The sequence below is a fragment of the Enhydra lutris genome, unplaced genomic scaffold (assembly GCF_002288905.1).
Source record: "Enhydra lutris kenyoni isolate GAN:26980312 unplaced genomic scaffold, ASM228890v2 scaffoldscaffold58, whole genome shotgun sequence".
NCBI classification, from domain to species: domain Eukaryota; kingdom Metazoa; phylum Chordata; class Mammalia; order Carnivora; family Mustelidae; genus Enhydra; species Enhydra lutris.
In genome coordinates, this window is record NW_019154142.1 from 4409100 (window position 1) to 4432879 (window position 23780).

Below are 23780 nucleotides of genomic sequence, written 5' to 3' on the forward strand. Positions count from 1 at the left end.
CCCAGCTATCTGCCCCCAGTCTCCTCCTTTGGAGCTGCTAATGAATAACCAATCTTAACACCCAAGCTCAATCCCCCTCACCCCCAGGCACCCTCTCAGGCTAAGGCTAGGGCACTGCGGGGAGCACGGAGATCCGAGATCGGGTCAGTGTGGACATTCCTCCACAGTTACTTAGCTGGGTGGTGGAAGCAAAAATGCACCCTAATTGGTCAGTCGGGGGCCTTTTCTAGGGAGTGAAGGAGGTTTCTGTTTTAAGAAATAAAGTGACTTCTCGGCTGTTGATTCACTGCCCACAGGGAGATTTTTCAGCGGAGGCTTCCTAGACTCTAGAAATTTGCATACAACTTCCACTTCCTGCTTCAGAGCCTGTTCTACTACTTACCTGGGCTTGGAGAGGGAGGAGGGAGGCGGGAGCCAGCCAAGGTGGAGTGTGAGAAGGAGAGCCCGACCACCCTGCCCGCTGGTCTGTCTGTCCTTGGTGGTGCTAAGGTAAGTTGTTCAGAACGGTCGCCTGCCTGGCCTTACTTTTTAGCTGCTGACCCATTTTCCCAAACACTGTTTTCTTCTTTACTGAAACGTTCTGCCTTCCTTTCCCCCCACCCTCCACTCCCCACCTTTAACTTGTTCTTATACCAACTTGGGCTGAGAAAATGACACTAGTTTCTGGCGAGGAGAAAGTGCTGGTGGTTTAATATTTCAAACGGGCCAGCTGAGTGAGATTAACTCTTTGAGCAACAGGACTGTGCGCACACGGGTCTGTTTTTCTTCGGAGCTGCTTGGGAACCATTTGTTTGAGTACTTAGTGTCCCAACAAGTTTCGGTTAAGGATCCAGCCCCACTTCTCCAAGGAGGGAGCTGGGGACGGCAAAAATTAAGTAATTGGCTTCCAGCCCCAGGACACGTCAGTGGCAAAGATGGAAGGAAAACTCCCAGTTTTCTTGAACCTTGTCTCATGCAGGGAAAAGATCAACCCCACATTCTTGGGCCAGGAAGTTCAGCTCTGCTCTCTGCCGGCTACCCTCCCCCCTCCCAAGCTGCAGGGACATTTACTGGCACTGAAAACCGGTGGAGAAATGCTATTACTTGATCTCAGCATCTAATCAAGCTTCATGTGACTTTCAAGTTCAAGATGAGCTCTTAGAATAGGGGATTTTTTTTTAATGGATGGCGGGGTGGGCGGGGGAGGGAGGCCAAATAACTAATAAAAAAGAGGACAAGAGACTTGGTTTCAAGTCCTCACTCCACTCCTTGCTGGCTCTGTGACTTAGGCAATTCACTTTGGTTTCCCTAGGCCTGGATTTCTTCATCAATAAAATGTGTGTGGGGGATGAACTAACATGATTTTGTCTAAATTCCCTTCTAACAAAATAATGGGAGTCCCACAGGGGTAGCCATACTGGGTGGTCTTGGAAGATTTGTTTTGTTTGCTGACTATTCAAATATATTAATTTTACCTCCTGCTACTAGATGGTTAGTTCCTTGAGGAAAAGGGTTTTGTTTCTTAATCCTTTTCTACCCCCTAGCACCCTGTATGGGTATCAAATGCTTCATAGGTGCTCAAGCTCTTACCATATAAGCCACTTTGATTTCTGTTTCATCACGGGCTCTCAACGCACAAGGTAAAAGCAGCTTTCAGGGCCAGAGACTGGGGGTGGCTGCGAGGCCACGTGGCTCTGTGTGAGGGCTGCCCGGAATTTAGGCGTTTTTATCAGCTCTTGCTACATAAAACAGGGGGTTTCTTGAATTAGTTCATGTCCCATTTGGGTTCCCCAGGAAGAACTGTCCTGTGAACTTGCCCACAGAGTCAAGGCAGGCCAGACCAGCCTGGCTCTGGGAGGCTGTGTTACCGACTCAGCTGGAGCTGAAAACCACTGCTGGGCTAGACCAATCACTGTGCGGTGAGGTGGGCGTGGGGGGGTTCGGGGGTGGGGGGGGCTTTAACCGGAGGTGAAAGGAAGCCATGCAGCACATCCTGATACCATGTAAGGGTGATGACTGTGATTGGCAGACACAGAATCCTTAACCTTTTCCAAACCACTACTTTATTATTGTTGTTGTTATTGTCGTTGTTATTATTATTTCTTTTGGGCAGTTATTTTTTGTGAGTGCAGCTCCAGCAGGCCCTGGCTGACTGAGATGGGCCGACTCAGGGCTTTAAGTATTGCCAAGCTCTTTCTGTGGAAAGGCCGTGGTATAGTCATTGTCATGTTCTTAGATGGCTTTCTTTCCCCACCCCTGGATGAGAGGACAGAAATGTCACAGTGTTTCAACTGTGATGAGTTTACCTATTAAATTTTCAAATAACGAAGCACCGTTATCTGAAATGAGGCTCACGGTTCCGGCTGCCAACCTAGCTTTTACCCAGAAAGACCACCCACAGTCATTCTTAATCTGGTGTTGTGGATCCAAGTCCTTTCATGATGAAGGTCAGGACATGGCGCTGTGACGGCTCTGCGCGCTGTGTGGGGTGGGCTGACTAGGAGTGAAGTCAGGGCAATGAACCAACATGTCCGGGAGAAGATTCCTAACTGGGACATTCCCACTTCTGCAGGGTGCAAAGACAGAAAATGTTTAAGCCTGCTTCTCCCAGGATTAAAGAGTTAGTGACTTTCAAATGCTCTGAAAATAGGAGGAGAAAGCAGTCATATTTGCCGGCATACTCTGACAAGCATTCAGAAAGGCAGATTATGTGGGTAATTTGTCTAAATGAAATCTGTTTTACACAGCACAGAATCGAAAGCTCAGAAATACCCTGAATTCCACCATTTTTCTACAGCAGGCGATTTTAGATAAGCCCATAAAAACATGTAAGAATTGCAGGCAACTGTTTGGAGGGGGGAAGGGAGGGGAAGAGGCACAGACGAGGCACGTTAAACTTTAAATTCCTTTCAGATCCGGTGAAATGACCCCTAATGTTTAATCAGATTTCCTTATCAAAACAATCCTGCTGTCCTTCCGTGAGAAAGCATCGGAGGACTGGAATCAAGAAGCTCTCCTCCTGGGCCTCTCCGGTTTCTTCTCAGTGCGTTGTCACCAAGAAATTTTTAGTTCGTGAAACCCCAGCTGTCCCTACCACCCCGCCCCACACACATTCTTCGTGTCCTGTCACCGCCAGGCCTTTGCCAGCCCACATGTGCTCCAATACCTGCAGCATGGGTCTTTCTGCGCGTGCGTGTGGGGGTGCGTGCGTACACGATTGTATAGACACCAGCGGGCGAGGGGCGGTCCTATGAGTTGTAAACGGGCTGAGGAGGTGGGACACCTTTCGTCTGCCGGGTGACCCTATAAAGCTGTGCCAGTTTGGCTTGGGTCCCTGATGAGGCCCCTAAAATGGAGCCATTTGGGGGGGGGTGATGGAACTGCCGGGGCCTCCCCCAACCCGCGTGTCCCCCTTCCTTCCACCCTGAAGACCGAGGCTGGCTGGGGTCTTGGCAGGTCCCTCAGTGATGAGGGAAACTTGGCTCTTTTCTGCCTCATTGATTTCCCGCTCTGGGGGTTTCCAGTGTTTTTCCTTCTTCCCCTCCCAGGGTCACTGAGGCTCCCTCCCATTTCTGATCCGTGCTCCTCCTCCGAGCTGTCTGCCTAGGCTCTTCCTGGTTCATTAGCTGACCTATGACACTCTTGCCTTTCACCTGTATTCATTCTTTCCCTTCCCTTCCAGCTACCCCTTCTCATACCCAGTAATACATAAAAATCCCAATTTAAATAAATTTCTCTCCTACACCAAAAAAGGGCACATTTTTTAAAATGCCCTTCAAGTTTTCCCCACTTTCCTTGTTGTCTCTCTCCTCTTCCACTCCATTCTTGCTTAATATTCCCTCTTCTTTCTCTCCTGATTTTTCCTTTCTGCCCCTTCTCCTTCTCTCTGGGGCTTGGACTGAAATTAAGAATTACAGATATGTGCTTAGAGAAACCTTATCTGAAACAAAATGAACAAAAAACCTGGGCTGGTTTGAGGCTGTTCTCCAAATATTTATCCCCAGCTAACTAGAGGGAAGAATCCGTCCGTTCCCGTTAGTCCGTGGTCTCCTTGCTTAGCAGCTCAGAGGAGCTCCAGAGCGAACTTCAAAATCAGGTCAAGTCATGCTGTGCTGCCTTAAGCCTGATGTGAGTCGTACTGTGCAGGGGATGAAAAAGGGCCAGTAAATGCTCCCTTGTCTCCTGGGCTCACCACTGCTTCCAATCCTCTGGCAAACCAAATGGAAGAACTTCTCTGTCTGGGAAATTCTGCAAGTAAACTTGGAAGTATTTATTCGCTGGAATTTGAACGGGAGCCAAACAGTTCACTCAAAACCAGCTTCCACTGAGCAAACCGACATTGTGAAAGTTTGCCTGCATTTGGGCAGTAAACAAAGAACATTAATGAGTTTAAAGGTTTTTTTTTTTTAATACGTGACTTTTAGACTTTTAACTTATTAAAAAAAAAAAAAAATTCCTCCCTGAGGAATGAAGTAAGACCTTGAGACTCTGTAATTAAAAGTATCTGATCCAAATTGGATCTGAGGACCTTTCTAGCTATAAATTTAGATGTTTATTTATTCTGTCCACCTGAAATTCATATTGTGTGTCTCTAGGACTCTTCAGCCCCATTGTTGACCCAAAGAATTCTTAAAAAAAAAAAAAATCCAAGCAGTAGGTGAAGAACAAGCCTTGATTACTTAGGAGCTGGTAATGTGGTTTATTAATTACTCAGGCTGCTCACTTCTGCCCTTCCTCTGTTTCTTGCTCTGCTATTTGTCTTCTTCCAGGGACATAACACCTTCATTAAATCCTATCCGTCCTTGCCTCAGAGGCGTCCCCTGGAAGATATCCCCTCTCTAGATGCATCACCATTTATCATCACCCTTTGTTTGTGCTCTGTCAACCAGTTTTCAATTTATTTTGAATTCAGCTTATGATTAAAATTTAATGAGATCCAATCAAGTGCTTTTCTCAAATCAAGATGCCTCTGCAGTCTCATCCATGTCCTCTATTGTAATGGCATGAAGGAAAGCCACCACAGGTTTCCCGCCTGGTAATCCTTTATAAAACACAGGTGGCTTGTATCCATGCCTCCTTAGCTTCAAGGTGAATGGTTACAAAACATATTCATTCTAGAAGCTTCCAGGGTTTACTCAGCTCCTTCAGGCCCCTTCCTCCCTCCTCCGTCCAAATAGCTGTACAAGTCAGGACTCCCAACCAACAAATTACTGAGTGCGTGGGTTCTGGTGCTGAACTGCTTGGATTTGAATCCTGTCTGTGCTGCTTACTGATCATGTGATCTTGGGAAAGTTACTTAACTTCCCTGTGCCTCAGTTGCCCCACCTGTTAGATGAGATTGCAAATAGTACTTGCCAAATAGGGTAGCTGTGAGGATGAAATAAGTTAAAATATGTAAAGCACTTGGAACAATATTTGGCATGTAATAAATGTTCAATGAACACTAACAATTACTACTAATAAAGGGGAAGATTTCTTTCTTTCTTCCTTTCTTTCTTTCCTTTTTTTTTTTTTCGAGATAGAGAGCATGCAAGTGGGGGGTGGGAGAACAGAGGAAGAGCATCTTCAGCAGGCTCCACGCCCAGTGTAGGTCTCATGCGGGGCTCAACCTCATGACCCTAAGATCATGACCTGAGTCAAGAGTCAGACACTTACCCAGCTGAGCCACCCAGGTACCCTAAGGGGAAGGTTTCTTTATATTTTGATTTGTCAGTATAGTCTGTATCAACGGTTGGTAAACTATAACCCTTGGGCCAAATGTGGCCCATGGTCTGTTTTTAGTACAGCGTGTTGCTAAGAATGGTTTTTATATTTTTATTTTTATTTATTTATTTATTTTAAGATTTTTCTATTTATTTGACAGAGAGATCACAAGTAGGCAGAGAGGCAGGTGGGGGGGGCTGCGGAAGCGGGCTCCCCGTCAAGCAGAGAGCCCGATGCAGGGCTTAATCTCAGGACCCTGAGATCATGACCTGAGCCAAAGGCAGAGGCTCAACCCACTGAGCCACCCAGGCACCCCTGGTTTTTATACTTTTAAAGTGCTGTTTAAAAACATTTTTAAAAAGTAGAGTAGGAGACAGAGACCATATGTGGTCCATAAAGCTTGAACTATTTACTATCTGGACCTTTACAGAAAAAGTTTGCCAAGCCTCTGATCTATGTGGTTTAATGGAAAGAGCTAGGAGATCTGTAGGTTAGATTTGGCTGTGACTTTGGGAAAGCTACTTAATGTATCTAAGCCTCTGTGAAACAGGAATGCAAAAGTGTTAGCACAGACCTATTCTGTGGCCCAGCTTGTTTTAAGACAAGAGACAATGTGTACTGAATGTGCCAGAAACACGTTAGCTAAAAAGATACAGTCTCCATTCATTAGGTTCATATAATAGCATTAACATTCAGGTATAAAATCAGTAAACATAGTGTAGAAGGAAGTTCTAAATCGAGGTCGCTTGTAAAAATAGTATGATGGGGCACCTGGGTGGCTGTCCGTGAAGTGTCTGTCTGCCTTCAGCTCAGGGCATGATCTCCGTCCGGGGATAGAACCCCAAGTTGGGCTCCTTGCTCGGCTGGGAGTCTGCTTCTCCCATTCCCTCTGTCCCTTCCCTCCACTCATGCGCTCTCTGTCTCAAATAAGTAAATAAAATCTTTAAAAAAATAATAACAAGGGTGCCTGGGTGGCTCAGTGGGTTAAGCCTCTGCCTTCGGCTCGGGTCATGATCTCAGGGTCCTGGGATCAAACCACGCATCGGGCTCTCTGCTCGGCAGGGAGCCTGCTTCCCCCCTCTGTCTGCCTTCTGTTCTGCCTACTTGCGATCTCTCTGTGTCAAATAAATAAAATCTTTTTAAAAAATGTAAAAAATTAGTAACAGTGGGGCACCTGGGTGGCTCAGTGGGTTAAGCCTCTGCTTTCAGCTCAGGTCATGGTCTCAGGGTCCTGGGATCGATCCCCAAGTAAGTAGGGCTCTCTGCTCAGCAGGGAGCCTGCTTCCCCTTCTCTCTCTGCCTGCCTCTCTGCCTATGTGGGCTCTCTCTCTCTCCCTGTCAAATTTAAAAAAAAAAAAAAAAAAAATTAAAAAAAATAACAAGATGGGTTTTGTTTTTTGAAAGCTTGTTACGGGCCAGGCCCTATAGTCAGCATTTTTTTTAAGTTATTTATTTATTTATTTATTTGAAAGAGAGCAGGTGTGAGTGGGGGAAGGGGCAGAAGACAATCTCAAGTAGACTCTCCTCTGAGCAGAGCCCGTTGCGGGGCCCAGTCTCATGACCCTGAGATCATGACTGGAGCCAAAACCAAGGTTGGATGCTCAACTGACTGAGCTGCCCAGTTCAGCCTTTTACAGCCCCTGAGTCAGCATTTTACTTATATCTTCTTTCATCCCCACAATATACCTGTAAAGCAAATGTTATTTCCCCCATTTTACATCCCAGAAAAATGAGGCCCAGAGAAGTAAAGTCGTTTGCTCAAGGTCACGCATCTCATCATGCAGCTGGCGGAGAAAGAATTCAAACATAGGGAGTCTGAATCTAGAGCCTGTGCAGTTCAATACTGCGTATTTTCCTACTTCCTAGAATTGTGTGTTGACTCAGGGTAAGCCCATCTGGAAAGCAGAAGCCGCAGTTAACTGTGCGTGTGGACATTGGATCCCTTCATGTGTGCTCTGACAGAGACCTGTCTGCCACACAGGCTGGGGTCGGGTGTAATGGACACGCACAAAGGGAGGTGGGGCTGATGGAAGGAAAAGAAGCTTTCTGAGGAAATACGAGATCAGAAAAATAGTGTTATGAAGGCTCCACAGGCTTTGTTTCAAGAAACAAAGAATTCAAGGCAGGATGTGCTGGAGGAGAAGAAGGTTGGGGGGGGAGGGACAGATAGGGGCAGAGCTGGAGGCCGCTCCAGGGAGTTGACTGAGAGCTGTGTGCAGGGAGCAGGGGAGGGGCTGGGGATTCTGTGACTGGGACACCAGGGAGTGTTGTCATATAGGACACCAGCACTGCTGGCACCTGGATAAGATCTGAGCTACAAAATCAGGCTCCTCGAGGTAGAGTGGACGTGCTCAGAGAAAGGTTTCAGGCTGGAGGAGACAGCGAGGCAGCCCAAAATGAGAGACTTGGACAGAGAAACACTGACAAATTTGAGGCAAGGTGTGGTCAGAATCCAAGAGCTAGAACCACAGCTCAAGGTCCAAAGGGCGATGAGATTGAAGAGAAGGAAAGTTAGCTTGGGTCAACTCAAGTGAGTAAGAACCAGACTTCCAAGCATGCACAACTGGTTCCGCCTAGGTTGTGTGAGCTGCGGACTAGCCCTCTGGTCTCGGCTTGTGCCAACACATTCCCACCCCAGGCAAATGTTCTCACCCTCTGCTGAATGCTCTTTTGTATTGTAAGGGACATGTTCTTTCCCTGGAGTGGTTTCAGGAACGCCTCCCTCCTTCACACTGGTTCTTAATCTTCGTGACCATCAGAAGCATTCTGGAGCTATTCCTTTCCTTTTCTTTTTTTGTTTTTTTTTTTTTGTTTGTTTGTTTGTTTATTTTTTTGTTTTTTTGTTTAAAGCTTTTAGGTAGATATACAAAGAAGGTATAAAATGCCCCAGAAATCAAGTCTCCCTCCTGCCCCTGTTCTCTCAGCCATCCGGTTCCCTTTCCAGAGGCGCTGTTGGGAATTTCTGACAAGATGGCATACCCAATCTTAGGTTCTACAAAGAGCCACATACTCCCCACGCTGTCTGCTTGTTACTTTTTCTCCCTTCACAGATAAATCTTGGAGACAGTTCTCTTCAGTTCACGCAGCACTTCCTCAGTCTTTTTAAAAAAGACACAGAGAAGTCCTCGTTGGCCGGACTACAGTTTTTTAAAAAATCAGAACCTTTCTGGACATGTGGGTTGTTTCTAGCCTTTGCCATTACAAACAAGGCTGCCTGGCCCGTCTTCAGAGCCTCTTCAGGTCACACAGGGTGCACATATCCCTGTAGAGGAGATTCTTAGAAGTGAAATGAAGGTCCAAGGGCATGAGCTGTAGCAGTTCTGACAGTTCTTGCCAAATCGCACGGATTACATTCCCTTGGTAAAGAATGAGATAACCTGTTTCCCTGTGGCACTTACACAAAATTACACAGGAGCCCCGACCTCCCCTCAGAATCTCTAGGTGGGGGGCCTGAGCACCTGTATTATGAGCCCCGAAAGAGAGATTCTGAGCAAGAGACTCTCTTGAGTTCCCTCAGCCTCCAGCCCCTCACTTCCCCCAGGAATTTGGCCTGAGGTGAGGTGGACAGGGCCATCGCCCTCCAGGCCTGACAGGCCCCATCTTGCTCCAGGCTTCCTGAGCTGGGCAGGATGCTGGGGAGCCACAGACTGTCCAGGACACTGCCAGCACTGGGGCTCGCAGGGTCCTGGCTGGCAGCCCTTCTGGTCCCCTGTGGAGCCAGGGCCTTCTCCTCTAGGGCAACGGTAGGAAACAGGGTTTTTCCACTTCCCTCCAGGTACCACTCCTGGTTAGGGACTAGAGTGCAGGCCATGCCAGCATTATAACCATGTGGGCGTCATGTGGAGAAGCCTTGCAGTGAAAACAGGGGAAAAGGAAACATTAGGAGTGATGAGATATTGACTGATTTTTTTAAAATGTGTAGTATTTTTATAATAATGACATTAAAGACCAAAAATAAAAGTGCCATTTCCAACAACCTACTTATCTGCCCATGGCCTTCTGATGTGCCATTCGTGCGTAGTTGTTCTCTGTGACACCTTGGGGGTGGGGACGATGGCAGCGTTGGTTCTGCCAGTTCTGGTAGGGGTCTAGGGCTGGGAGGGGCCCACATGGGAGCTATAGGCGTGCCCACTCTCTACCATTTTGGGTGAAGCCCTCAGGATGCATGAACAGACCAGCTCCCTGTCTGGAACAGAATAGCAGGATGTTCTTACTACACTGGGTGGTAGAATCACCTTTATTCTGCAAGCAAGGGCCATGGGGTGGGACCTCTGAGACATGGTCCAGACTCACCTTGGGGGCCTGACACTCAGTGAGCATTTAATAAATATTTGAGAAGAAGCAAGGAAGGAAGGGGGGAAAGGTCCCCATGTGGTATAATTTTTCTTAAGATTTTATTTATTTATTTGCGAGAGAGAGAACACCTACAGAGGGAGGGGCAGAGGGAGAGGGAGAAGCAGACTCCCCACGGAGCAGGGATCCCAACATCATGAGGTTCCATCCCAAGACTCTGGGATCATGACCTGAACTGAAGGCAGACATTTAACTGACTGAGCCACCCAGGCACCCCTACATGTGATATAATTTTAAGAACTCTGAGTACTTGGCCTACAAATGCTCCTTGCTACCCACCATGGAGCCTGACTTCTCACTGTCAGTGATCCTTCCAGCTACGCAGATCTGTACCCTCTCCAAAACAGGAATTGCGCATTTATTCATTCAACAAATATTTATGTGTGTCAGGTACAGCTCTAGGTGGTGAGAACAGAACCATGAGACCAATAGTCAAAAATCGCACCCTCGTGAAGTTTAAATTCTGGGGGAGGAGAGAAACAATAAACAAATAAGGAATGTATTAGATATTTGTATTTATAATATACATTTTATAGAATGTAAGGTGATGCTAATTGCTGGAGAGGATGGTGAAGCAGGGAAGAGAGACAGGGAGTGAGAAGGGTATGTAACCATTTTAGAGAGGGTGACCAGGGTACCTCACTGAGAAAGTGCAGCTGAGTAAAAAGGCCTGAAGAAGAAAGGAAGCAAACCATGCAGATATCTGGGGGAAGAGTGTTCAGAAAATAAGGAACAGCAAGTGCAAAGGCCCTGAGGTAGGGCCTTTGACTTCCTTTTTTTTTTTTTTTTTAAGATTTTATTTATTTATTTGACAGAGAGAAATCACAAGTAGGCAGAGAGGCAGGTAAAGGGGGAGGGGGAAGCAGGCTCCCTGCTGAGCAGAGAGCCCTATGTGGGGCTCGATCTCAGGACCCTGAGACTATGACCTGAGCTGAAGGCAGAGGCTTAACTCACTAAGTCACCCAGGCGCCCCAGGCCTTTGATTTCCTACATTAGTTTTTTCTCTCGATCTGGATCACCAGCAACATGAAGGTAGGAATAATGCTTTTAAGTCCTTAGAAATACTTTTGATTACCATTCCCAGTATACCCTTTTATACTCTTGAGTTTTATATCACTTGTAGGTATCACTTATTATTAAAAAAATGTTTACTTCAGCTCATGCCTCAGAAGCAGTATATAAACACAGAGTTGGACACATAGTAGGGTTCAGTAGTTATTTTCTGCTTGCATACTTGAGAGTGACACGTATAAAACTTCTGGGTCTGTTCTGTCTTCTACGGAGTACCAACCCCATAGCTTTCCTTAGAGGCTGTTCATCACCACGGCATCCGCACTGTCATCCGAGCGGCCATTTGTTCCTTTTCAGTCCAGTTTAACTGTAGAATCCCTGCTGCAAGATTAAGTTTTTGGTTATGTGGGATGACCCCACTTGTCCGCTTTCTCATGAGCTTCCACCAAGCCCCTGAAGGCTCCTCGGCTGAAAGAGAATTTGCAACTTTTTAGGGGAATACTTGTATTTAAAATTAAAAACCCAGGGAAAATGTCAACAGTGGCCTCTGAAGTGTGGGCAATGAAAGTGAATCTCAACAAGAAGCAGTCCACAGGACGCAGTCCTTTTGCCGGTTGACTCCCTTGGTGCATCTCTTTGCCCTCCCATCCAGCTGTGGGCCCACAGATGCTCACGAGACATGACACAGCCCTCGGCCAGCCCCTCAGAAAATGCTTTTGTTTCCCGACCAGCTGAAGAGCATGTTGTATGGCCTACCCAATGTCATGGCTATAGACAGATTGTAGGAAAGAGAGGAAAACAGTGGTAAGCCTTCAAAAGCAATTATTTGGTATTTCAGCTATTTGCTGAAATATTTGTGTTTGTGGTAGGTTCCTGTTGATTTTTACAAGGTCTAATCGATGTAGGTGATGAGGTCTCTTTTTTGCAGAGTCCAGGGGGCAAGGGGCACCCACCACCTAGACAGCTGCTTAGAAGGGAGCCAGGCAGGAGAAGGGGGAGCCCGAGGCAGGGAGGGAGGGCCAGCCAGGAATTAGAAATTTAGAAAATTAATTAGAAAATTAGAGTTTTCTTTTGTGCCAAAGAATAGTACAAAGGTTGTTTGCAGCAGATGGGTAAGTTTGTCACCAAGCGAGGGGAAGAGACGGGTTAGTGTTCACTTGGCAGAGAGGGGGAAGGGGCATTTGGGGGGGATCTGCCTATAGGCAGTGAAGATAAATTTGGGAGGAAATTGCTGGTCCCCCCTCTGCTCAGAGGGGAGCATCTTGCTGTCAGGTTGTTATTGAATTGGGTAACAGGGCTCAAGAGAAGGCGAATTCATGTTTTTCAAAACTTGTCTTAGGGCAATAATTGACATACATCGTGATTTTAGGCCCAGCAAGCCCTCGGGAAAGGTTTGTGGTTGAAATTCTAAATGGACCCGGAACATGCATTTAACAGTCCCCCACCAGTATTACCACCCATGTTCTCTGATATGTGAAGTACACTGTGTGCAAGGCCTGCATAGAACAAACCTCTGAGATATTTTGTTTACTGTCTCCCTCCCCCTCCACCTGCTCTGGAGCCTTCTACAGGCCTGCAGTCACTCCTATGCTCTTTTTCCCTATCCCCTGCCTTCCCCTGGAGTTTGGGTATCCTGGGGCATCATCTCAACCAAACTCGTGATAAGGGGAGGTTAATTTCCTCTCTCATTTTGTCATGTTGACTAAGAGTTCTGTTTTTATCCGGTAAAACCAATATTACCCGGACCGTGGTCAAAAGGCGAGTTCAGGCAGCCTTACTCGTTCAGCTCGTACATTACAAACCAGATGGCAGGCCTACCTTAACTGCAGGCATAGGGCCAAAGGGAATTAAGTCCTGCAAACAATCTATAGCTGTTAAGTGGAAAATGTCACTATGACCTTTTTCCAGTGCTTTTTAAAAACTCAAGCTTTCTTCTTTCTGTGTGTGTGTGTGTGTTTGACTAGGCAATGGCCACACAGCAAAGTTTTTAAAGTTTAAAAGGTGAAAACTCTCCCCTACTTAACACCATCCTCAAAGGCAACCAACACACCAAAGTCTTGTGTGTCTATCCTGCACACGTGTCTGACAGATCTACACGCACACACGAAGCAGCCCACGTGATCATGTCTCCTTCCTCAGTACTTGCTGATGATTTTCACCTGCCCCCCGACCCGTGGTGCTGTCTACCACATGACTGTCCAGTCACATCCTTTGAATCGCCTTCCATATAAAAATATCTTAGTAAGGATTAGAGCTTTTGCTGGAGAATAAGAGAACAGCTTCATGCAGCTGGGGTTTTGAAGCACGTTGGTGTCACACTGCTGTTAATTGAAATCACATCTTGAACAAGGTCCCTTAAGGTCATAAAGCAGGGACTCCAAGAAATGATCTGTCTTCTAAGGCTGTGGCATGTTTTCTCTTGTTCCAGAAACTAGAATGAACCGAAGCATTCCTGTGGAGGTTGATGAATCAGAACCATACCCAAGTCAGTTACTGAAACCAATCCCAGACTACTCCCTGGAAGAGGAATCAGAACCACCTGCTCCAAATCTGACAAACATGGCGCCCAACAGCTTGTCTGCGCCCCAAACCCCTCACTGTTCCTCGGGAGAAGTTTCTCAGGCTCAGCCACCCTTGAAACTTTCCAGTCACCTACGGCCTGTGTCGCAGCGGGTCACCTGCCTGCGTGCAAAAATCTTGGAGGAGAGCGAAGACAGCTTCTGGAGGAGACACCCAGACCCAGGCAAAGATTTTCCCTCGGGCTTCCCCGCAGCCAGCGAGCAGGAGCCGGAGTCTGTGGTTGGAGGCCTCCCTCTGGAGCATCCGTTTTCATTTATGGAAAAACGAAATCAAGGGCTAGGATCTCAGCTTTCAGCAGCTTCTCCTGACACTGGCCATGACTCAGACAAATCAGACCAAAGTTTACCTAATGCCTCAGCAGACTCCCCCAGCCGGGGCCAAGAGACGGTGCAACAGCCCCAGCCCCACAGGAACCGGGCAGCTCCAGATCTGCCTACGATAGACACGGGATATGATTCCCAGCCCCTGGATGTCCTGGGCCTCAGGCAGCTGGAAAGGCCCCTGCCCCTCACCTCCGTGTGTTACCCCCAGGACCTCCCCAGACCACTCAGCTCCAGAGAGTTCCCTCAGTTTGAACCTCAGAGGATCCCAGCGTGTGCACAGAGGCTGCCTCCCGTCCTTCCCCCACACACTCAGTGGAACTGTCATTACCATTGTCCCGGAGGTCCCTATCACCAGGTGCCATGTAAGTGAACTTCACCTCCTCTGGACCTTCTGGGCTGGGTAACTAAGCAAGCAAGGGCCTGGCATCAGGGCCTTGCGTCTGAGACCGGCACAGACTGGTCAGAGTGCAGGGAGGGACTCTCCGTGGGTGGTTGGACTTGCCAGGAGCTCAAGAAAAAGGCTGCGTCTTAGCCCAAAGCCTATCCCGCTTGGAACCTACTTCTCTATAAAACTAGAAGGAGACAACAGATTCCTTTGTCTCAGTTAGTTTAACTGAAACCTGCCTACAGTCAGGGAGATGACCCAAGTGACTTCTAGAGTAGATTTTTGTTGACTTAATTCTTGGGCACCTGGGCTCTGCCTTCTCTGCATGGTCCTCCCCATCTTAGATTTGGCAAAGAAAGGAGGCCTTTGGTCAAAAATCCCAGAATGCTCTTCAAACTCTGGATTCAGTCCATGACCTGAAGATGGAGTTGCTCCTGGGACACTGTTACTTAAACCCCATTGGGGATTTAAGCCACCCCTAAGGACCACAGTCCCCAGAACTGGGCTAACTGCTTCTCGCTGGCAAGTGCCTGCCCTTCTCTTCTGTCTCCGGGATGTTCTTCCCCCTCCTTGCATGTTTAACCCAGCTCTATACCTCCTTTCTTAGCAGCTTTATTGTGATCTGATTTACGTACCGTAAAGTTTGCCTTTTATGCATTTAGGCGTGCAAGTCAATGAATCGTAGTGTTTGCAGACTTATACAACCATCACCGCATATACCTCATAAGACTTAGCTCAGGGGTCACTCCGGAAAGCTTCTGGATCAATCCTGCCTTCAGGCTCTCAGTTTCCTTGTGCTCTGCCGGTGGGAACCGCCTAAAGTCAGTACGACATCTACCCAGGGACTTGTCTTCCTCTCCCTCCAGCACATCAGCGAAGGTATAATATTTTTATTTTTTTATTTTTTTAGACAGTGCATGTGCACCTGCGCATATGCACAAAGTTGGGGTGGTGCAGAGGGAGAGGGAGAGAGAGAATCGTAAGCAGGATCCACCCCCAGTGTGGAGTCCAATGCAGGGCTCGATCTCATGACTCTGAGATCATGACCTGAGCCAAAGTCTAGAGTCTGGTGCTTAACTGACTGAGCCACCCAGGTACCCCAGGAAAGTTCTGTTTTTAACCCATAATTTTCCAGAATTTAGCACAGTGACCAGCGTATCCTAGGCTCTCAGTAAATTTATCCAAATGAGTGGCTAGGTGAACAATGTGTATCAGTGCAGTAAGCATTTCTGAAAGTGATAAAGTCTTAGACTGAGACAAAAGGTCCATTACAATTCTTGATGTTAAGTCTCCGCCGAGGCCACTGGGAAATAACGAGGCTGTGAGATCTGATATTTTTCTTAGCAAATAAGTGCTGTACAAGAAGTAGTTCAAATGGTCAGACCAAAGAGTCTGACCAAAGGTCTGATGCCTAGCTTTATTTTATTTTATCTTATTTTATTTTTAGATTTTTTATTTATTTGACAGAGACACAGCAAGAGAGGGAACACAAGCCGGGGTGCAGGAGAGGGAGAAGCAGGCTTCCTACTGATCAGGGAGCCCGATGCGGGGCTTGATCCCAGGACCCTGGGATCATGACCTGAGCCGAAGGCAGATGCTTAATGACTGAGCCACCCAGGCGCCCCCGATGCCTAGCTTTAAAATAAATTCTAAAAATAACCAAAAATGTTGTAAGTGATCGCAGTTTTTTGTATTTGTACATGTACACCTCGTATAAAGCTGCCTAACGTGAATGGAGCAACAAAGTAATTCCTAATTTTAAAAAAAGGGGGGGGGAGAAATTTTTGTCCCGCTGTACAAAAACTTACATTTTGGGGGAAGAGGTAGACATGAGGAGTCCGTGAGCAGATGCCATGCTAACATGAGGTGTTCTGACAGAGCACAAGGGAGCAGAGCCTGAAGGAGGCATTGATCTGGGCCGGTTTCCAGAAGGACCTTTGAGCTAAGTCGTAGAGGAACTTAGAAGATGTTGGGAAGCAAAAGGTAGGAACGATTGTGAGGTTAAGAGTGAGGCCAGGAGCTGTGGAAGCAGCAGGGCTCGGGGAGAAAGAGCCTCTGAGGCCCAAAACTGGGACCTTGAGTTTTGGAGGCTGGGAAGTCACTGGCTGGGCTTGTGGACACCACTGCCTGCTCTGAGTGCCTGGTAATAGGATGGGTGTGGCGGGCGGCAGAGTTCTGTAAGTCTGAATCACTGAGGATTGAACCTTGCCAGTGTTGGGGTTGCATTTATTTCTCGATGATCTCCAGGCTAAAAGGGAATAATTCTGTGAAGTTAAAACCATCAACTACTTTTTTTTTTTTTTTTTTAAGATTTTGTTTATTTATTTGACTGAGAGAGAGATCACAAGTAGGCAGAGAGGCAGGCAGAGAGGGTGGGGGGGAAGCAGGCTCCCTGCTGAGCAGAGAGCCCGCCACGGGGCTCCATCCCAGGAACCGTAAGATCATGACCTGAGCCGAAGGCAGAGGCTTTAACTCACTGAGCCACCCGGGAGCCCCCATCAGCTACTTTTTTAACGTTCTACTCTCTGCACTGAAAGATAAATTTTCTGATCATAACTGCAATATACGTTTGCTCACAAAATTGAAATATGCCTAAAAGCCCCATTCATGTTTCTATCTCCTAAATATCATTCCTTTGGGGGGTTTTGACTTATAAAATATGTATATGTATAGCATATATATTTAATGTAAAATTAAAATAATTCCCAGTGACATTCAGTGCACTTCTTCCAGAATCATTTAAAAATGCTGCATGGTGTTTTCTCAGATGGATCTACCAAATCGTTTTTAAGTTTTTCTCTGTTATTGGACAATGTAAAGAGTTTCCAGTTTCTGATCCAGTAAGAAATTGGAGGATAAACATCATGTATATAAGTTTTTATCTGCATTTTTTTCTTAAATTTTTTTTATCTGCATTTCTGATGAATTCCTTAGATTAATGTGTAGAAGTGTGAATACTTTGTAAGGGCTTTGTGATCCTAAGTCCCAGGCAGTTAGCCTTTATCTTCTATCAGGAGAAAGCCTCATTGTGATAGACAAAGAAAGCATTAACTCAGTATGATTTGAGGATTCCAGAAAGATCTTCCCACTTCCAAGTATTTTTTTGTGTTGAAGCCTGAAATGACACCACAAGCAGTCCAGTCTCGGAAGCAAGAGCGAAATGCCCCCTCTGGGCAGACTCTTAAAATGCAAACACCCCTGACTGGGGACTCTTAGTCTCTAATACCTGCTGATGAAATTCTCTAATCAGCTGTCTTGCCCTCCCTCCCTCCACTATTTCCGAACCCTGCAGCAGGGAGGAGAAGGCAGCTGTGGGTCCTGGGAGGGAGGAAAGGTGTTGAAAGGCAGAGGAGAGAATTTGGGCAGGAGAAGGGGATAATTCACAGAAGAAACACAAACAATAAGCATTTGAAATTAAGCTTCGTGTTACTAAATTTAAGAAAAATGTATATATGCAAAATTTTTTAAGCTGCCCTTTTCCTAATTAGGTGTGCAGGAAGAAAAAACCGTCAGCTGACATCCATTGTTGTGGGACTATGGGGTTATGGGGAAATGAACACTTCCACCTGCTCTTGGCAGAAGTGGCAATTGGTACAACCTACAACCTTCTGGAAGGCATCTCACTATTTATCAAAATTTTAAATGTGCTTCCTTGGCCCATCAGTCGTACTTGTAGGATCAATCCCATAGAAACACTAAACAAGCCTATAAAAACACGTGAACAAGGATGTTTAGTAAACCATCATTATAGTAAAGTAAGAAGGAAAGCAACTCAGATGCTACTCATAAGGGGACAGATAAGTAAGTTGTGGTTTATTTATACAGTGGACTGCTAGGCCACTGTTACACAGAATAAAATACACAATTTGACATAAAAAAGATTAGGCAGATAAACAAGGTGCGGTGCTGATTCCATATGTGTTAGTTTTAAAAAGCTAAATGTGTTTAAAAACCATACATTGAAAAGTCTGGAAGGATTGCCTTAACTGTTGCTGCTGATCGAGGCATGGGGGGGGTGGGGGCAGGGAATTCAGAAGAGACAGACTTTTCTTTCTACCTTTATATACTTAAATTTTTTACAGCAAACAGGTATTATTTTTATATTCAAAAATAAGTAAATGTTGAAGAAAAAAGAATATGGGGGAATGAGAGCTTAGGGCAGCCTCATTCCCCGGGCCTCTCTTTACCCTGGCCCTGGCTCCCAAAAGCATCCAGTCACTGGTTGAGTCAGGGTTGGGTGGCTTTGTCCGGGAAGCCCAGGGCTGAACCGTTTCCTCAGGACACCACAAGCTGGAAAGCTTGATGAGGCCTCTGGCTCCAACGGCTCCCAGGAAGGTCACCCTGAAGATTAAATGAGATAATATACTGAAGGCGCTGGGAATGGAAGCCCTCCCCAACAAGCAGTTCTTAGTTATTATTGTTATTCCTTACATGGATCCTGTGAAGCGCCCCTCCCTCCCCTTCCAAATCCCTCCGGCTGGCAGATTTTAAGCATTCAAAGCAGGTGTACGAATGCTTAGTTTCCTGTCAGGACTATAACTGCACTTAATTGCCAACAAAACCACTTCAAAAGAGCTGTTCACCTAAGGGATGCTTGGAAACCATGGCTACGTGGTTCTCCTTGGCTTTCCAAGAGCGTTACTTCCTCATCTGTTAATGAAAATATAAATAAATAATGATCGCCATGCAAATGGCATACCTTCGTCTTTGCAAGTTAAAGGAGAAATAGTTACTGGTCACCCCTTTTATGTAAAAAAAAAAAAAAAAAAGTTCAAAGCTAGCGAAAATGAGTAGAGAGTAAGTAGAAGTCGAATAAGCCGGTGTTTTCTCCCCTACCCCCGACCAGTCCCCCAGAGAAGCTGGCCCCGTCCTGTCCCAGGATCTTTCCACTGAGGGTCGCCAGAACGGCTGGCTGCAGTGGCTGTGCTATGAAATAAAACCCATGATGCAAATCACTTGGAAAAAAAAAAAAAGAATATAATGAAATCTAAAGAGCCTTTGTTTTACTATCAAAATGTTTGCTTTCTCTACCAAGAAGACTGAATAACATACACTTGTGGGCATATGCCTACTGTTGCTCGAAGGAACCCGAAAAAGTGATCATTTGTATGCTGGAGTGCCTGCACAGTTAAAAGTAAGGGGGGAAAAAAAATAACCCAGATGGAAAAAATGATAAAGGAAGGAGCTGCCTTTCAGGAACCCCAGCTGTTTACAGCTGCGGGGGTTCCGCTAACAGTTTATGTTGGCCATTTTGTTTCCTGGCCAAGCTGATTGTGTTGCATCATCATGCTTTTTGACAACTTGAAAATCAGATTTTATTTTCTCTCTCGTACTCTTGTAATACCATGCTTAATAAGGAAGAAAAATGTTGAATGTTTTGACTGATAAGTGGAAAACCTCGTTTAGGATTTGGTTTACAGATTCCAAGTAGTAAAAGGCCAGTAACATGAAGACCATGTATACCCAGGCCAAGAGGATCCTAAGATTGATAAATAACACACAGTTCTGGGCACCCATTTATGAGTGTGCAAGATTTGTATCTTTGTTCTGTGATTAACCCTGCCTCAGAATTGAGGAGTTCCAGTGCTTACAAATCACTTGTCTGTCCCACCATCCACTGCCTTCTGTCCTCCAACCCCTGCTGAATAAATTATCTTAATGGAATTTTAGGCACCGAGGACAAGTCAGTAAGGGAGATACTTTTGGGCGGTAATTCTTAAGTCTACCAAGTAGGTGGCTGCCGACTTGCACGCCTCCCCTTCTCACATACTAACGAGTGTGGGTTTGTGTTTCAAAACAGACACCCACAGACAAAACAGATTTTTCTCTATTTTGAGCCACTCAGAGAAACTGTATCCTATTTATCTGTGTTCACTGTGTGGCTAGCGATAGAGGTTCAACAAATATTTGTTGAATGAATAAAAAGAAGTTCTTTCTGTTCCCTGCCTCCTGGGGAAAGGAGTAATCCCTAATCATGAGTACAGCCTTTGTGACAGCAAGCCTTGGAAAGGCCATCTTTAATGGTCTTGTGCAAGATGGCAGGAGAGGAAAGGAGGGAGCTCGATGGGACTTGGCAACAGAACTCGTCCATTCGTTAATCAATTTGTTCAACACATGTTTCTCCAGTCCTGTGCTAGGCACCAGGTGTACAGCTATAAAACACACGTGGTCTTGTCTTCATGGAGTTCGCGGTCTCCTAAACAGCCAGCTAGGAGGAGAAATCAGCAAACGAAACAAGTTCTAAGTGCCCCAGGAAGAAACTGGGTGTCAGACATTAGTAGAATGGTGAGAGGAGACCTCTTTAAGAGGACACATTTGAGCTGAAATCTGAAGGAGAAGAAAATGAAGGGAAGCAAGGAGCTTGGTGTAGTGAAGGCACCAAAAGCGAGCCAGCAGAGCTGGGGCGAGGTGAGCCACGCCACAAGCTGAAGGATGCAAGGACCAGGGTAGGGAACTGGATTTTATCCTAAGTTAAACTTCTTTAGGAAAACAGAAAATTGAACTCTATAATCCCAAACAAGGAACTTAGTACAGTATCTGGCATGGGGCGAGGGTTGAATAAATGTTAGCCACAATTCTCTATAGAGGAGCCCAACTTAAGGAAAAAAGTTTGGTCAACATCGTGGAACAGAATGATTAAAACGTGAGCAATGAAAAGATACTCCTTTACCTGATAAACATTCTTATGGAGCCAATTCTCCACACAACCAAATTTCACTCACAAAAGGGAAAGCTTATTTTTGATTGATCCTCTGGAGTTCGATATCTCTTTGTTTTAACCAATCAAAGCATGGCACCGAGGACTCCGTTGTCAATTTTTTTAAAATTGGGAAGGTGGATCCTTTTCATCTGTTCACGTAAACCACTGTAAGTTTTTACCGCAGGTGACCGTTTCAGAAATGAAAGTTACAGCCAATCAAACCTTAGCCCACATGCCTTAGTGATTTTAATGACACGATTTGTTGCTATGAGACAAAAACATGTTGTGCGGGGAAATAATCTGTTAGAAATCATATGACCTTGACTCAAAGGCTTTTGATTAAGAGCACTAACATCCGCTCTCTGGAAAAGAAACAAACCCTATCATTAGAGCCTGGTAGCCCTTTTAAAGCAAGTAAAACCTTATTAGCCACTTATTAATGGATCAGGGAAGCAAAAATGGCTGCAAACATGAAAAACTTTCAAGGCCACTGGCAAAGTTTCCTCTCTTTTACCTCGTCTTTCTCCTTCCTACTTGCGGAGGGAGACAAGACCCAAGTGGGCTTCAGCTAAGTGGCCAGTCTCGTGGCTTCTCTTTCTCTGTGTGCAGGAGGTTGGCTTTGGAAGCATGCAGTCGCCATTCGTTCATGTGTTAAGCATCCCTGTGTGCGGGCCCTGTGTTTGGAGACATGGCAACCAGCGGATGCAGTCTCTGCTTTCACAGACGGTAGATGCCGGTAGAGAAGGCAGACGAAAAGTTGACAGTAAGAGTCATGCTTACTCAAACACATGATAAGCCCGGAACGACAAGAAGCTGGTCTGTAAAGATAGAGTGTGAGAGCACACTAGGCAGAGAGGACGGCCGTCTCATGGTCCCGGAGGTAGAGACAAGCTTGGGGTGTTCTTCAAGAAGAAAGAGGACCAGGGTAGCTGGGGCTTGGTGAGCTTGGGAGAGCATACGAGGGGCTAGGGTCAAGGGCAGAGATGCAGTCATGCAGGGAGGATTTTAAGTGCAAGGGGAGATCTCTGGAGGGGTGTACCTGTAGCTGGTTTTATAAATGGTCCACTCACACAAGACTCATCTAAAAGCAGGGCTGGCCCCCGCCTGGGGACCTAATGGCCGTGACACTTCTCCCCCTTTCTAGGGAAAAGGAACAGCAGTGGCAACTGCTCTGTTGCCCTGAATTTCCAGCTGGCCATCGGACCCCTTGGAATATGTTTGACCTGCCCCAGAATGGATAAGAGCCAAGTCTTTGGGGTATATCTTACGCAGTCCCGAGTCCTCACTTGTAAGCATGCTCTCCAAGTCCTGGTCTCCTTTAGCCAGGGAGCCACGATAGATCCAGAAACATCTCTCTATCCCGCCTCCCCTTCCTTAAGCCCCCCAACATCAAAACCAGCCCTAAGCAATTTCAGGAAGGCATCAGGGGCTGGGCCAGGAGACAGCCTGTGTTGGAGAGGGGACAGGAAGGACCTGGCTGGTGTCCTGTGTCAAAGCAGACAATAGATTGAACCCAGGGAACCTGACCATGCTTGAGAGACTGGCTTGGCCACATTTCCAGGGTCACCCAGCCAAGTTGCCTGAGTCAGACAGTGGAGACCTGGAGACAGTGAACATGCACATTATTTGTTTTCTGTCTATACTTGAGGCTATCGTTCCCCTGAACGTTCCCTTAAAAATGTCTATGGTTGCTGACCGCCAAACCAAGAACAAAGTTCCCAGCCACATTCTCACCAGCCCCCCACTGCCCTGCGTTCTGCTTCTGACCTACCTTGTCTGTGGCTCGCTTGCTTACTTGCTAGTTTTATTTCGCTTTACCTTCCTGCATGTATCCTACCTTCACAGCAAGCAAACAGCATTATTATTATTATTATCATCAGAAAAAGAATAAAGGCCAATCAGTGTTTTGAAAAACAAGGTTCCTTCTTCTTGTGACCAGCTCTGCCTCCTGGATCATCCTTCTTGGGCAGAGTTGGTGGTGCATGGATCACAAGGAGGTACTCGTGGTCTATGTTGGACGGTTATCCACTCGGTTCTCTCCAACCCCTCCATAGGCTAGACCCATCCCTAAGGCGCATCCCCACATTCACTGCTTAGATGTCCTCCTCAAGCCCCTTGGGGCCTGAGCAGGTCCCTCGGGGGCTTCCTCTCTCACCCTGCCTGGTTTCCCTGCCTCCCTCCTCTGCCCTTCAATTCTCGTCTTTCACCTGGTCAGGCAGGCTGCCCCTCTTCCCTGGGGACCCTTCTGCTTCTGGGCCTGGCTGGGACCCACTTTCTCTTAGATTACACATGTACACAAGTCACCACCTGTCCTCGCTCTGCTCCCGGGCTGGCCCTTTCCTAAGTGCCGCGGCCCCTAGTGCATGTAGGCTTTAACAAGAACAAAACCCAAGAAAGTTGGGAGTTGTTGCCAACCGGTTAGCTGCTTCCCAGAGATACGAGCCAAGTTTTCCTCATTCATTTACTTCTTCCTAAGGGAATGGTATATGTGTGTGAGAGCGTGTGTGTGTGTGTGTGTGTGTGTGTGTGTGTGTGTGTGTGGTGTTCCCTTGGGGGAAGGAATAAAAAGAGTATCGATTCTGTATCTATCATGGAGATAATTTCTCCTAGCTTTGGGTTCTAGAAACTTGGAAAATTATGGTCGGAATGCTGGTGTGAGAGTTTCTCGTGGTTGGATTATCCTAAGTATCTTATTAAAATAGAGGCCTGTGTGGAGCTCTGCACTTTCCAATTAGAACACCGAACT

General features: G+C 46.4%; 1 protein-coding gene across 2 annotated transcripts in view; it reads left to right on the plus strand.

Annotated features, from left to right (window-relative positions):
• LOC111158219 (TRAF3 interacting protein 2) overlaps positions 1-23780 on the plus strand; it is a 46837-nt gene that overhangs the window by 5221 nt on the left and 17836 nt on the right. The window contains exons 1-2 of one of the 2 annotated variants that reach the window (XM_022520137.1): positions 374-489; positions 13475-14311. In XM_022520137.1, the coding sequence (XP_022375845.1) occupies positions 13483-14311 (829 nt within the window). In that variant the 5' untranslated portion in view covers positions 374-489; positions 13475-13482. Of the gene's footprint in view, positions 1-373; positions 490-13474; positions 14312-23780 lie in introns of those variants that run through there. The other variant, XM_022520138.1, reaches the window with a different exon arrangement.